Genomic DNA, 11,395 nt, shown 5'->3' with positions numbered 1-11,395 from the left:
GTCTAGATCTGATCAGACCTACTAAAGATAAGAAAGCCCTGAGAAGTTTATTTTTTTTGGCTATTGCATGAGTGTGCCTGGTTTTAGCTCCATGTTTAAAAAAAAAAAAAGGAGAGAGATTGTAGAAGTTTCCAAAAGAAAAGCTTGGACCAGCTGCTCGGGTGCATAACCTGGTGATCAGGGTGGGGGTGTAACCTGGATAACTCTTGTGAGGGGAACCTTAAATGCCTTCATAGGAACAGGTAACAACTAAAGAAAAATATTTCTCTATTAAAAAATGAATGAAAAAGGTCAACTAACAGCTCCCAAGGAAGCCTGGAAACTAGTGAGCACTGTGTGTGTATGAAGAATCAGCTTTGCTGCAGCCCACAGTTGCACCTCTTCCAACAGTTTGAGCACAATAAAGGCTATGTACACATGGCAATGCTAGCTTAAGTGTAGATACTATTGAGCAAGAGTAATTTCTAGCAAATTGTGCCACATGCCATACATGTGGAGAGGAGCATCAGGCACACACCCCAGCATAGTTCTGGGAGCTGAAGGAGGAGGGGTTGTCGGAGCCCATGTGGAGGACTAGAGCACTGTTGAACAAAGGCTTTAATCTTCTATATTTCCTCAGCCTCCACTGACTAGTAGGGCATTGAGGAAGATAAACTACAAGGAAAAAGCCTGGCAAGAATGCTGAAGTCAGAATGAGCCAACCTTGTTTCATATTCTAAAATGCTAAAGTCAGGAATGAGTCAGTCTGTATTGTTTCATATCCCAAAATCTTGGCTTGTTTGTTGGAAAAACAAACCCGATCTTTTACCAGCAATCTTTGAGGCTTGGTCTCATCCAAATCTTTAACAGAGATGATCTCTGAAAAGCAATTTCCCTCTAAAGGGCAGCCTACTAAGCTTTGTGTTGGATGTTGCAATCACTAAACAATTTCTAAGCCACAGGAGAAACCTTGCAGAAAACGTCATCATAAACTAGGCTGAGGTCCTGACTGGATCATATAAGGCATCTGACACACAAATAAGACCAATGTCCAATAAAATTGGGTCTGAAGGGGCATCAGTATCTTCCTTCCCAGAAAAGCCTCGACTCTGCAAGCCCTCAAATATAAGCAGTACAAACTGCTGTTTACAAGTCAAAAGCTGCCACCTCAAACTCCTGCTTTAGAATAGATTCCAATTTAAAGTCCTCAATATCTTTTAGAGCCTACCACACTCAAGTAGAATAAAGTAGTCTTTAGTAACTACAGTTAAGGCATCTGCTTCACGCTATTTCAGCTTGTCTTTTTCATCCTGTACTAGCGAATAAGTGTCACCATAGTTCTGCTTCCTCTGAGCCTTGCCATAGAAGCATCCCACTCTGCAGCTAAGGACTTGGTTTACAGGATGTGAAAGGAATACCTTAGAAGGCTTCCCGATGCCCTCCTGAAATACTTAATTTCCAGCATAAAAGGAATACTTAGTCTGCCAGATAAAAGGAAGCAATTTGAATGCAATTAAGAGCAAGCAGTCACAGACTTGGACTCCTAGTGTTTTAGCAGTCCCAGCATCCCTTAAGAAGAAACCCAAGGGGAGAGAAACACTTTAGAGGTATGTGTGATTTAAAAAAAAAATTAAAATGCCAGGAGAAAGGGGGACCTCCTATCAGAGAATGCCAACACACAGCTAGAACCATGGACAGAGCTCTGCTGAGGCTTCACATACTGTAAAAAGCTCTGCAGTAACCAATACCTCAGAAGAGGAAACTGCCTTTTAAGAGGGACTGTGACTGAGAGGATCTCCTCAAAACAGAGTCCTTGTCCTTAGGAACTCATCCAGAGTCCAGTTTAAGTTTTCCACAATTAATATTTGAGAGATTTGCATACAATTTAGGTAGAGTATAAAATTTTTTCTTGTATATAGGTTATCAAGATACCATCCCTGACTGACTGGCTAGGTGTGTCCCAAGGACTGGGGCAAAAATCCCTGCTTTAGAACAAATCTTTCCATGGAAGGTGCCAAACAAATTTCCCCTTGCCTAGCAAATGATAGGCTTCTGGTTCAGTCTGAAGACAATCTTGATGTGCTGGACATGCTTTACTGACCACTACAGCAGAAGCAGCTTTTTGCACATTGTACTACTAATGGCTGCTTATTCTGTATCGAAAATTAAAAACAGGCCATGACTCTGGAGCAAATTATCTTAAATGCCACTCTCAGTACTTGAACTAGCATTACTATAGTCTTGCCTGTGAACTTTGAAGCTAATAACTACAGTAGAATCTCAGTTATCTGGCACTCTTGGGGATTGGTGGATGCCAGATAACTGGTTTTCTGGTTGATTGAGTGTGTTGTGTTAGAAACCTTGTCTAACAGATCTCAATTCCCCCCCCCCTCCTGCCCTGAAGCACCAGTGCAGCCCTGGTCCTGAGCTGTAAAGCCCCAAAGCAGCAGAAATTACTGCAGTTTGGCCTGCTACTCCAAGAGAGTGTTCAATTTCATCGCTGTCATCACAGCCCACCTAGAAGTTAGGAATTGAGCCAGTCATCTAGCTAGGAAAATGGGCTATCACCACTTCCACTCCCCAGGAGACATCTTGAGCTCTTCACACCACAACCTTCCTTCTGCAACCTTGGCAAATCTGTTTTCATGGCTACCCAGCATATAGTTCATAGGCACAGAAACATGCACTATTTCCAAAACATTCCTTCCAAATTCATACATAAAAGCTCTCTCCTGCAAATCACATCTCCACACAAAACCTCAGCATGCCTACTACAACTCTTTTTAGACCACATGGCGGTAGCTATCCATGTTCTGCTATATGCAGACTTCATACACATACTCTACAATGCAACTCAAACTTCAGTTGAATCAATCTGTGCAACACCTTTCTCACAGAATTCACATCACTGACAAAATATATGCCCTGCTTTGGTGGCAACACAGACCCCAACTAGCACAGGGAAAAAAGAAATCTAACTTTTCAACAGCTGCAATAACAGCTTCTCCCCCCACAGATACCTCAACAAGAGGCTGAGGGCACATCTTCATTTATAAACTCAGGGCACGTGGATGCATAAAAACAATCAACTGTACAGCAACCACCTTGAGTTCAGAATACTATAGTATGCCTTGTGGGGTCTTTAGGCCATGGCTATTCAACAAAACAATTTTAGTATAAACTGACAACCAAGTAGCCATATTCAACCTCAGGGGTAAAACAGGGTCTTTCAACCTGTGTGTGTAAACCATCATATACGGGACTATAATATCTCCATCGGGGGGGGGGGGGGGGATTTTTGTAAGTTGCCTACCTCCTAGGAGATAAAAAACGATTGCTGAGGTCTTGTTACGCTTCCTCTTAGATTTGCAGTGTCAAACCACATATGGCTCCTCTTTAGCCCAATCTTATCACTCAGTAACAGGGCATGCTGATTCACCCCAAACTTGGAAGTGCCATGCCCTCTCCACCTGGAAACAAAGACTAACAAGTCTTCTGCCCCTACTCCAATACAAGAAGTTCTGCTAACAGCCAGGAAATCTATCATCCGCTATCTTCCTACTTCAAATAGAAACGTTTCTCTACACAAGGCCTCTTCGCATCTCCTGCCCCATGACTTTGTGCTAGAGTATTTACTATACCTCTCCCAAACAGGCCTCAAAAACAAATCTCAACCCACCAACTCAAGAGCTATGGTGACCTTGACAGCTTTCCTCCACAACTTTTCCTTACAAGGGTCACTGCATGGTCATCACTTCACACTTTCATAGCCCATTACTCCTTCACAGTCCACCTGAAGATGACTCCAGTTTTGGCAGGACTGTCCTACAAAGTATCTGTCTATAGTCTCAAATATTTTTTTTCTACTAGTGTGTTCTGATCTACATAACCACTATTATATTCAACTATATAACTGCCGTTATAATGGTCTCATTGTCACTATTATACTGGCTTTCAGTATTGCACTGTTAGCACAGGCCTACTGTGATACAGGCCAACCTATACTGTTTTTGCCTCATTCATTTTCAATAAACCATTTCTTCACATTTTCAATGCTGTCTTCTATTGTATCAGTTCCTCTACCAAGCCTAGCTTCAACCTACTGCAGCAAAGTGGATGCAAGGTCCTCTACATGGAGCACTCCTTATCTCCTTGGACCTCTGAACCCTTAGCTGGGGAGTCACTTATACACGATAGCCTTATCCTGCTTGTGCACGGGAGAAAGTGGGGTTACTTACCTGTAATGAGGGTTCTCTACGCACAGCAAGATAAGGCAACTGCACAACTCTCCACTCCCCTATGGTTGAAGCTATTGCTCTGTTCTCACAGCACCAGCTATCACTACAGTTATGGAACAGACGGGCATGCAACAGCACCAGTAGTTTCCACTAGATGGGCTTGTCCAGACTTTTCTGAGCTCTGTAGAGCAAGTCCAAACTGACTTCACTTACATGACAAGTCCCTCCTTGAGGGCCGCAATCCAGTCGGGTTTTCAGGATTTCCCCAATGAATATGCATTGAAAGCAGTACATGCAGATAGATCTCATACATATTCATTGGGGAAATCCTGAAAACCCGACTGGAATACGGCTCTCGAGGACCGGAGTTCCCTACCCCTGCTCTAGACCATGAGGTCTATGTAGAGAATGGCACAGGGACAGAATCTGTCACCATCCCCGTGGATAACCGCAGGAAACCATCGCCCATGTCATTCTTTAAGGACAGAGGGAAGAATCAGAGTATGAATGAGCACAGCCACTGACCCTCCAAGCCTTGCACTGAAGAATACTGGTGTAGAAGGACCAAGGTTGAGATAAGACACTAAAGAATGGCACGTGATGGTTTCCCGCAGTTATCCTTGAGTACAAATTCTGTCACCGTGTCATTCTCTAGGAAGCTGGAACATTTTCATCTGTACACCCCTAATTCTTACTCCTCAAGGAACCACAATTTGAGCAGTGAAGTATGCTTACCTGGCCTCTGCTCTGGTCACAGTGTACTCAAACCAGATAATATTTGGTATCAGACTAGTATCACGGATTAGTAGGTACTCAGAAATTGGCCTAAACAGAAAACAAAAGTAAAAGAATCAGTTCCAGGAGAGATGTTCCATACTGAAGTACCAACTGTAGGTTTATCCCCAACTAGAGAATGACACGGGGAAAAAAAATTTGTCCCTGTCACCACGATCACTGTCCCCACCCCGTCCCCTTCCACTTCCCGCGACCACTATCCCCGCAGTATCCATACAAGCCTCAGTACTGCAATATTTAGTTTATTCCTTTCTTATAAATCAAAGTTCTGGCTGCTGAACTAGAGAAAAATGTTCAGCTGGCAGGGCTTTGTTTATAAATTTTTATAAACACAACTAATATACTACTTTATCCTAAAGCAAAAAAATAAATAAATAAATAGAAATTTTTTTTTCTACCTTTGTTGTCTGGTTTCTGCTTTCCTCGTCTTCTCATTCAATTCCTTTCTTCCACTATCTGTCTTCTCTCTGCATCTTCCATTTGCTCCAGTCTGTTACTGTGCCTATCCCTTCACCCTCCCCCCCCCCCCCCGATTGGTCTGGCACCTTTCTTATTCCCTCCGCTCCCCCATAGTCTGGTATCTCTGTCTTCTTCCCACTCTGTCTCCCCCCTTTCCCTTCAGCATCTGTTCCTTTCCTCCACCACCCTTCCCTCTCGCCACCTCACTGCCCTTCGGCACCCCTCGCGTGGCCCCCTCCCTCCTTCCTACCTACCTGTATCTATCTATCTCCCTCCCCTTACCTTTGCAGCGCCTTTTAAGATTGAGTAACTTCTTTTCAGTCGTTGGAGCCTGCGAGTAGTAGCGTGCGTCTGTGGGCAGAAGCTTATCCTCTGATGCAACCGGAAGTTGCATCAGAGAAGAAGCTTCTGCCCACAGATACACACAACTGAACGCAGGCTCCGACGGCTTTGAAAAAGTTACTCAATCTGAAAACGCACCGCAAAGGTAAGGGGGGGAAGAGAGGGAGGGGAGCTGTGCGCGGTCCCTCCCTTAACTGTGGGGACAAGGCTCTTTCACCTCTCCATGGGGCGGTGGATGGCCTTGTCCCTGTACCGAGCACTTCCTCTACCCCGTTTCAGCGGGTTACCTGCAGCTAGCCACAGGCAACAGCCACCGTGTCATTCTCTAACCCAACCTCACCAGTCTCCTTCCCTGCTGTTCCCTGTATACACTGAATAAACTACACCTTCCATAAGGACACCAAGACTAGTAATTAGTACTAATCTCTGAGGACACTCACCATCACACCAGCTGCTACAAAACAAGCTCAACTTACCCCCTCGTCTTAAAAGTCACAAAACAGTATTATCAAGCAGTACTGACATGCTGCATCCATGTTCTTTAGTACAGGGGCTCTCAAACATGTATGAAGTTTTCATCAGATTGTTATTTACCAAGCTGCTATCCTTGGAAATAGTGGTGTCAAGATCTCCTGAGTAAAGGCAAACCAAGCTATGGCCAATAAGCTCCCTGCCAACCCTCCATATGCCACCTGGCTCCAGGTATGGTACAGCAAGTAAACTCTTCAAAAGAAGGAAAAAGAGAGAACCTATCAAAGATATATTTTTTAAAAAGTTCAGGCTTTTGTCACTTTTTTTTTTTATGGACAATGTAATGCTAGACTACACAGGTCTTTTTTCATATGTTCTGTAACATTGTGCTCTACAGCAAAGCATTACAACCTACACACAAGACTCCAATTTCTCCAAGACTGAACAGACACTGAAAAGTTAATGAAATTCCTGCAAGACAGTAAAAGCAGGTCACTTTAACCAGATTTCTTACTGCTCTCTCTCACCCCCACACATCCTTTGCTGTTGAGGAAAAGTCTTGCTCAGGTAACACACACACTTGGGGAGTTGTTTTCAAAAGCACATACTATTTTAGCTGGATTGATGGGGGTGTTCCTGGCAGAAGGAAACAAGTACAAATTTGGAAATCTAATCTACTCACATTTTCTAGAAAAAAAATTTGCCTCAGTAAAGGCAACTTTCTATGCAATTTCCCTTTGAAAATCAGTTGCAAGATATGCAGTTACTGCCATTTTCTAGCTGTTCTGAAAATTGCATTCTATACATATACAATCACACTGCCCTTGGCAGCAGAAATCCTCCATACCTACTATAAGAGACTAGGCAGGCTCCCAGGAGGAGCACAACCGAGAGCAGGTGTCTCCAGCGTAGGTCCAGGAAACGGGCATTATTTGTTTGGTGCATTCTGAAATACAGACATAGGGAAAGATCATATGGCATAAAATTGAGAAGTAGTACCAATATCATCCAGTTTATGGAAGTACCTAACAGTGAGAGGCAGCAGCTCTTCATAAGCCTCACCTGAAATACAGGAAAAGGAAGGAGTAAACCGAGAAAAACCACATGAACTGAGAATGTCGGGAAGGCATGCCATACTCTGTAGTGACTATCGTATGGGCTCCTAGGAGAAAAAATACAAACAGATGGGCATCTTTTCACAGATGACATTAGATCATCAAAAGAAAAAAAAAAAAAAAAAGGACACCCAACAATTGTCCTAGCCCCCTCCCACCCCAATTTAAAAGAAGAGGGGAGGAAGGCACCGAGTGACTGTCATACCTTCAAAAGGACGGGGCTCCTGGACTACATTCTTAATTAACCAATTAGCACCTTCATTCATCAGCAGTCCTCCAAAGAAGGAGATCTACATATGAGAAAAGATTTGTAGGCAGTTTGATACTACAGACACACATCCAACAAAAAAACAAAACAAAAACAAAACACCAGTGTTAGTGCTTGTCTTCCTTCTATCTTGCTGTATCTCACAGTGCAGGGAATAAGCAATTCATTACTTTGTATCAGATTATGCCCACATGTTTCTGTCCCTTCTAATTCTAAGTCCTCCTTCTTATTAACTAGAGTTTTGCGCATAAAAGTTTACATACCCTTGGCGGACTTATAAGATGTGTACCATTTGTGGGAAAATATGAGTTATCCTGCAAAACACCATTCTTTAATTTAGGAATAATGGTCAGATGAAGCTATCTTGCATCACAGAATTGTGTATGTCTTTTAGTAATCATACTTTAATAACTGAACTCACAGATAGCCCTGATCTAAAGTTTAAATACCCTTGAATGTTTGGGCTGATAATATACACTGGAGTTGACATGGCAATGAAGGGTAAGCATCCATATCTGTGCCTTGTTTGATTGTAATTAGTATGTGTGTGTAAAAAAAAAAAAAAGAAGAAAAAGAGAGAATCAATGAGATTCTTAACTCTTGAGAAACCCTTGTGCATGTCATCCAGAACTGAATTGACTTTGCTGGTTACTGAAGATTGCAAAAAGCAAAAGAACTATCAAAAGATCTTCAAACAAAAGTAGTTCAACTCTATAAAATCAGGAGAAGGATATAAAGCATCAGTCTCAAACTCAAACCCTTAGTGGGGCCACATTTTGGATTTGTAGGTACTTGGAGGGCCACAGAAAAAATAGTTAATGTCTTATTAAAAAAATGACAACTTTGCATGAAGTAAAACTCGTTATAAATCTTTCCTTAATTATTTATAATTTCAGCTGTACACAGCTGAAAGCAGTGCAACATGCAGAAAGTGAAGTTTAGATAGTTTTTCACTTTCTACATGTTGCACTGCTTTCAGCTGTGTACAGTTGAAATTATCAGAAACAATGAGTTTTACCTCATGCAAAATTGTGATTTAGATTCTAATCTAAAGTATCAACTGCAAGACAAGATTTTGGTGTACTCCTCTAGGCTTTTTTGTAGAGGAGAGGGGAGAGTCAATATCAGACTTGTGCCTGGAAAACTTGTGCCTTAAGTGTCCAGTGGTTGCGTCCGCAACTGCCTTCAGCACCGGACACAAACGCATCTTACATCAAGCAGTCACCGCCAGGAGAGGTACCGATTTTGCGAGAGTTCATGAGATTACTTACACATGCACAAGCTGCACTGCCTCCAATGGTTACCTTACGTTCTGGAACATTGCCTGCCTCACTGCGGTAACCTCACACAAGCGCTTTCCTGCGTTTTACATGATTGTCCTCTCCTCTCCACCTCATAATCCCGTACAGACGCAGGAAAGCGCTTGCGTGAGATTACAGTAGTGAGGTGGGCAATGTTCCAGAAAGCACAGTTACTTACCGTAACAGGTGTTATCCAGGGACAGCAGGCATATATTCTCACATGTGGGTGACGTCATCTACGGAGCCCCGGCGCGGACAGCTTTTCAAGCAAACTTGATTGAAGTTTCAAGTTTGCACACTGCACCATGCATGTGCATGCCTTCTCGCCCACTAGAGGGCGCATCCCACCTCGTGGTCCTCAGTTCCATAACTAGCAAGGAAGCCATCCCCGGGGAGGCGGGCGGGTTGTGAGAATATATGCCTGCTGTCCCTGGATAACACCTGTTACGGTAAGTAACTGTGCTTTATCCCAGGACAAGCAGGCATGATATTCTCACATGTGGGTGACCTCCAAGCTAACCAAAACAGGGCAGGTGGGAGGATGGCAATTTAGGAAAACAGATTTTGCAATACTGACTGGCCAAACCGGCCGTCACTCCTGGATAGAGTGTCCAGACAGTAATGAGAGGTGAATGTATGAACCGAAGACCAAGTGGCAGCCTTACATATGTCCTCCATCGGAGTGGATCGGAGAAAGGCTATCGAAGCTGCCATTGCTCGGACCTTGTGCCCCATGACTCGACCCGGGGGAGGAAGGCCAGCCTGAGCGTAGCAAAAGGAAATGCAAGCGGCCAACCAGTTAGACAGAGTGCGCTTGGAAACTGGATGCCCTAATCGATTGGGATCGAAGGACAAAAACAATTGAGGAACCTTCCGATGAGACCTGGTGCGTTGAAGATAATATGCCAACGCCCTCTTACAGTCAAGCGTGTGAAGCGCCGTCTCGCCAGGATGGGAGTGGGGCTTCGGGAAGAACACAGGAAGGACAATGGACTGATTGAGGTGGAAGTCAGAAACAACTTTAGGTAAAAACTTAGGATGGGTGCGGAGAACCACCTTGTCGTGATGAAAGACAGTGAAAGGAGGGTCCGCAACCAAGGCTTGCAACTCCCCAATCCGCCTGGCGGAGGTGAGGGCAATCAGAAACACCACCTTCCAAGTCAGAAATTTCAAGAGGGACTTGTTGAGTGGCTCAAAAGGGGGTTTCATCAGTTGAGCCAGAACCACATTCAAATTCCACACGACAGACGGAGGCTTAAGAGGGGGACAAACCCTGAGTAACCCTTTCATGAAGCGTGTCACCAAGGGATGGAGTGACAGAGGGCGTCCATCCAGAGGTTGGTGGAAAGCAGAAATCGCACTGAGATGAACCCGTACCGAAGTGGTTTTCAAGCCAGAGCGCGACAAATGAAATAAATAGTCCAAAACCGAGGATACCGGAACTGATACCGGATCCAGGTGAAAAGACGAACACCAGGTGGAAAACCTGGTCCATTTCTGCGCATAGCAAAGCCTCGTCGAGATCTTGCGGGAGGCTTCCAACACCTCCCTCACCGATTGAGACAGGTCCGGAGGAGTCAGGGAACAAGAAACCAGGCTGTCAGGTGCAATGACTGCAGATTGGGATGTAACATGGATCCTTGACTCTGAGACAGCAGAGAAGGAGAGACAGGCAGGGGAAGAGGCTCCCTGGCACTGAGCTGGAGCAGCAGGGAGAACCAGTGCTGACGCGGCCACCGAGGTGCTATGAGAATCATCGTGGCCGTGGACGATTTTAGGTGTACCAACGTTCGCATGATCAGAGGGAACGGAGGGAATGCATACAGGAACATCCCTTCCCAGTCGAGTAGGAAGGCATCCGCTTCCAGACGGTCCCGCGAGTACATCCGAGAACAATATAGTGGTAGTTTGTGTGTCTCCGGAGAGGCAAACAGATCCACCTGTGGCGTTCCCCAGCGAGCGAAAACCTCGCGCAGAACTGCTGAGTGTAGAGTCCACTCGTGCGGTTGCAGAAGTCGACTGAGTTTGTCCGCCAGGCGATTCCGTTCTCCTTGGATGTAGACCGCCCGGAGGAAGATGTTCCGGGAGGCCGCCCACTCCCAAAGGCGAAGAGCCTCGGAACAGAGGGGCCAAGACCCCGTTCCCCCCTGCTTGTTCACATAGTACATTGCCACCTGATTGTCCGTGCGGACGAGGACCACCTGGTCCTGCAATATGTGAACGAAGGCTCGAAGTGCTAGGAAGATGGCCCGCAGCTCTAGCACGTTGATATGACACCGACGGTCTTCTGCCGACCACAGGCCCTGCGTGCGAAGACCGTCGAGATGGGCTCCCCACGCGTACTCCGAGGAGTCCGTGGTCAGGACCTTGCGAAAAGGCGGAGTGCGGAACAGTAGCCCCATGGACAGATTTGAAGAGTCTGTCCAC

The 11,395-nt window shown here is 45.0% G+C and overlaps 1 protein-coding gene across 1 annotated transcript in view; it reads right to left on the bottom strand.

Moving 5' to 3' along the window:
- The window catches only part of DOLPP1 (dolichyldiphosphatase 1), a 28,709-nt gene that overhangs the window by 1,885 nt on the left and 15,429 nt on the right, over window positions 1-11,395 (bottom strand). The window contains exons 3-7 of the mRNA XM_033961406.1: window positions 7,605-7,689; window positions 7,347-7,446; window positions 7,132-7,230; window positions 6,408-6,536; window positions 4,953-5,042 (exon numbers count right to left, since the gene is read on the bottom strand). Coding sequence (XP_033817297.1) covers window positions 4,953-5,042; window positions 6,408-6,536; window positions 7,132-7,230; window positions 7,347-7,446; window positions 7,605-7,689 — 503 coding nt within the window. The remainder of the gene's footprint in view (window positions 1-4,952; window positions 5,043-6,407; window positions 6,537-7,131; window positions 7,231-7,346; window positions 7,447-7,604; window positions 7,690-11,395) is intronic.

The sequence above is a fragment of the Geotrypetes seraphini genome, chromosome 10 (assembly GCF_902459505.1).
Source record: "Geotrypetes seraphini chromosome 10, aGeoSer1.1, whole genome shotgun sequence".
Classification (NCBI taxonomy): Eukaryota; Metazoa; Chordata; class Amphibia; order Gymnophiona; family Dermophiidae; genus Geotrypetes; species Geotrypetes seraphini.
Note: the sequence above shows the minus strand (reverse complement) of the source record. Positions and strands in the feature narration are given on the sequence as shown.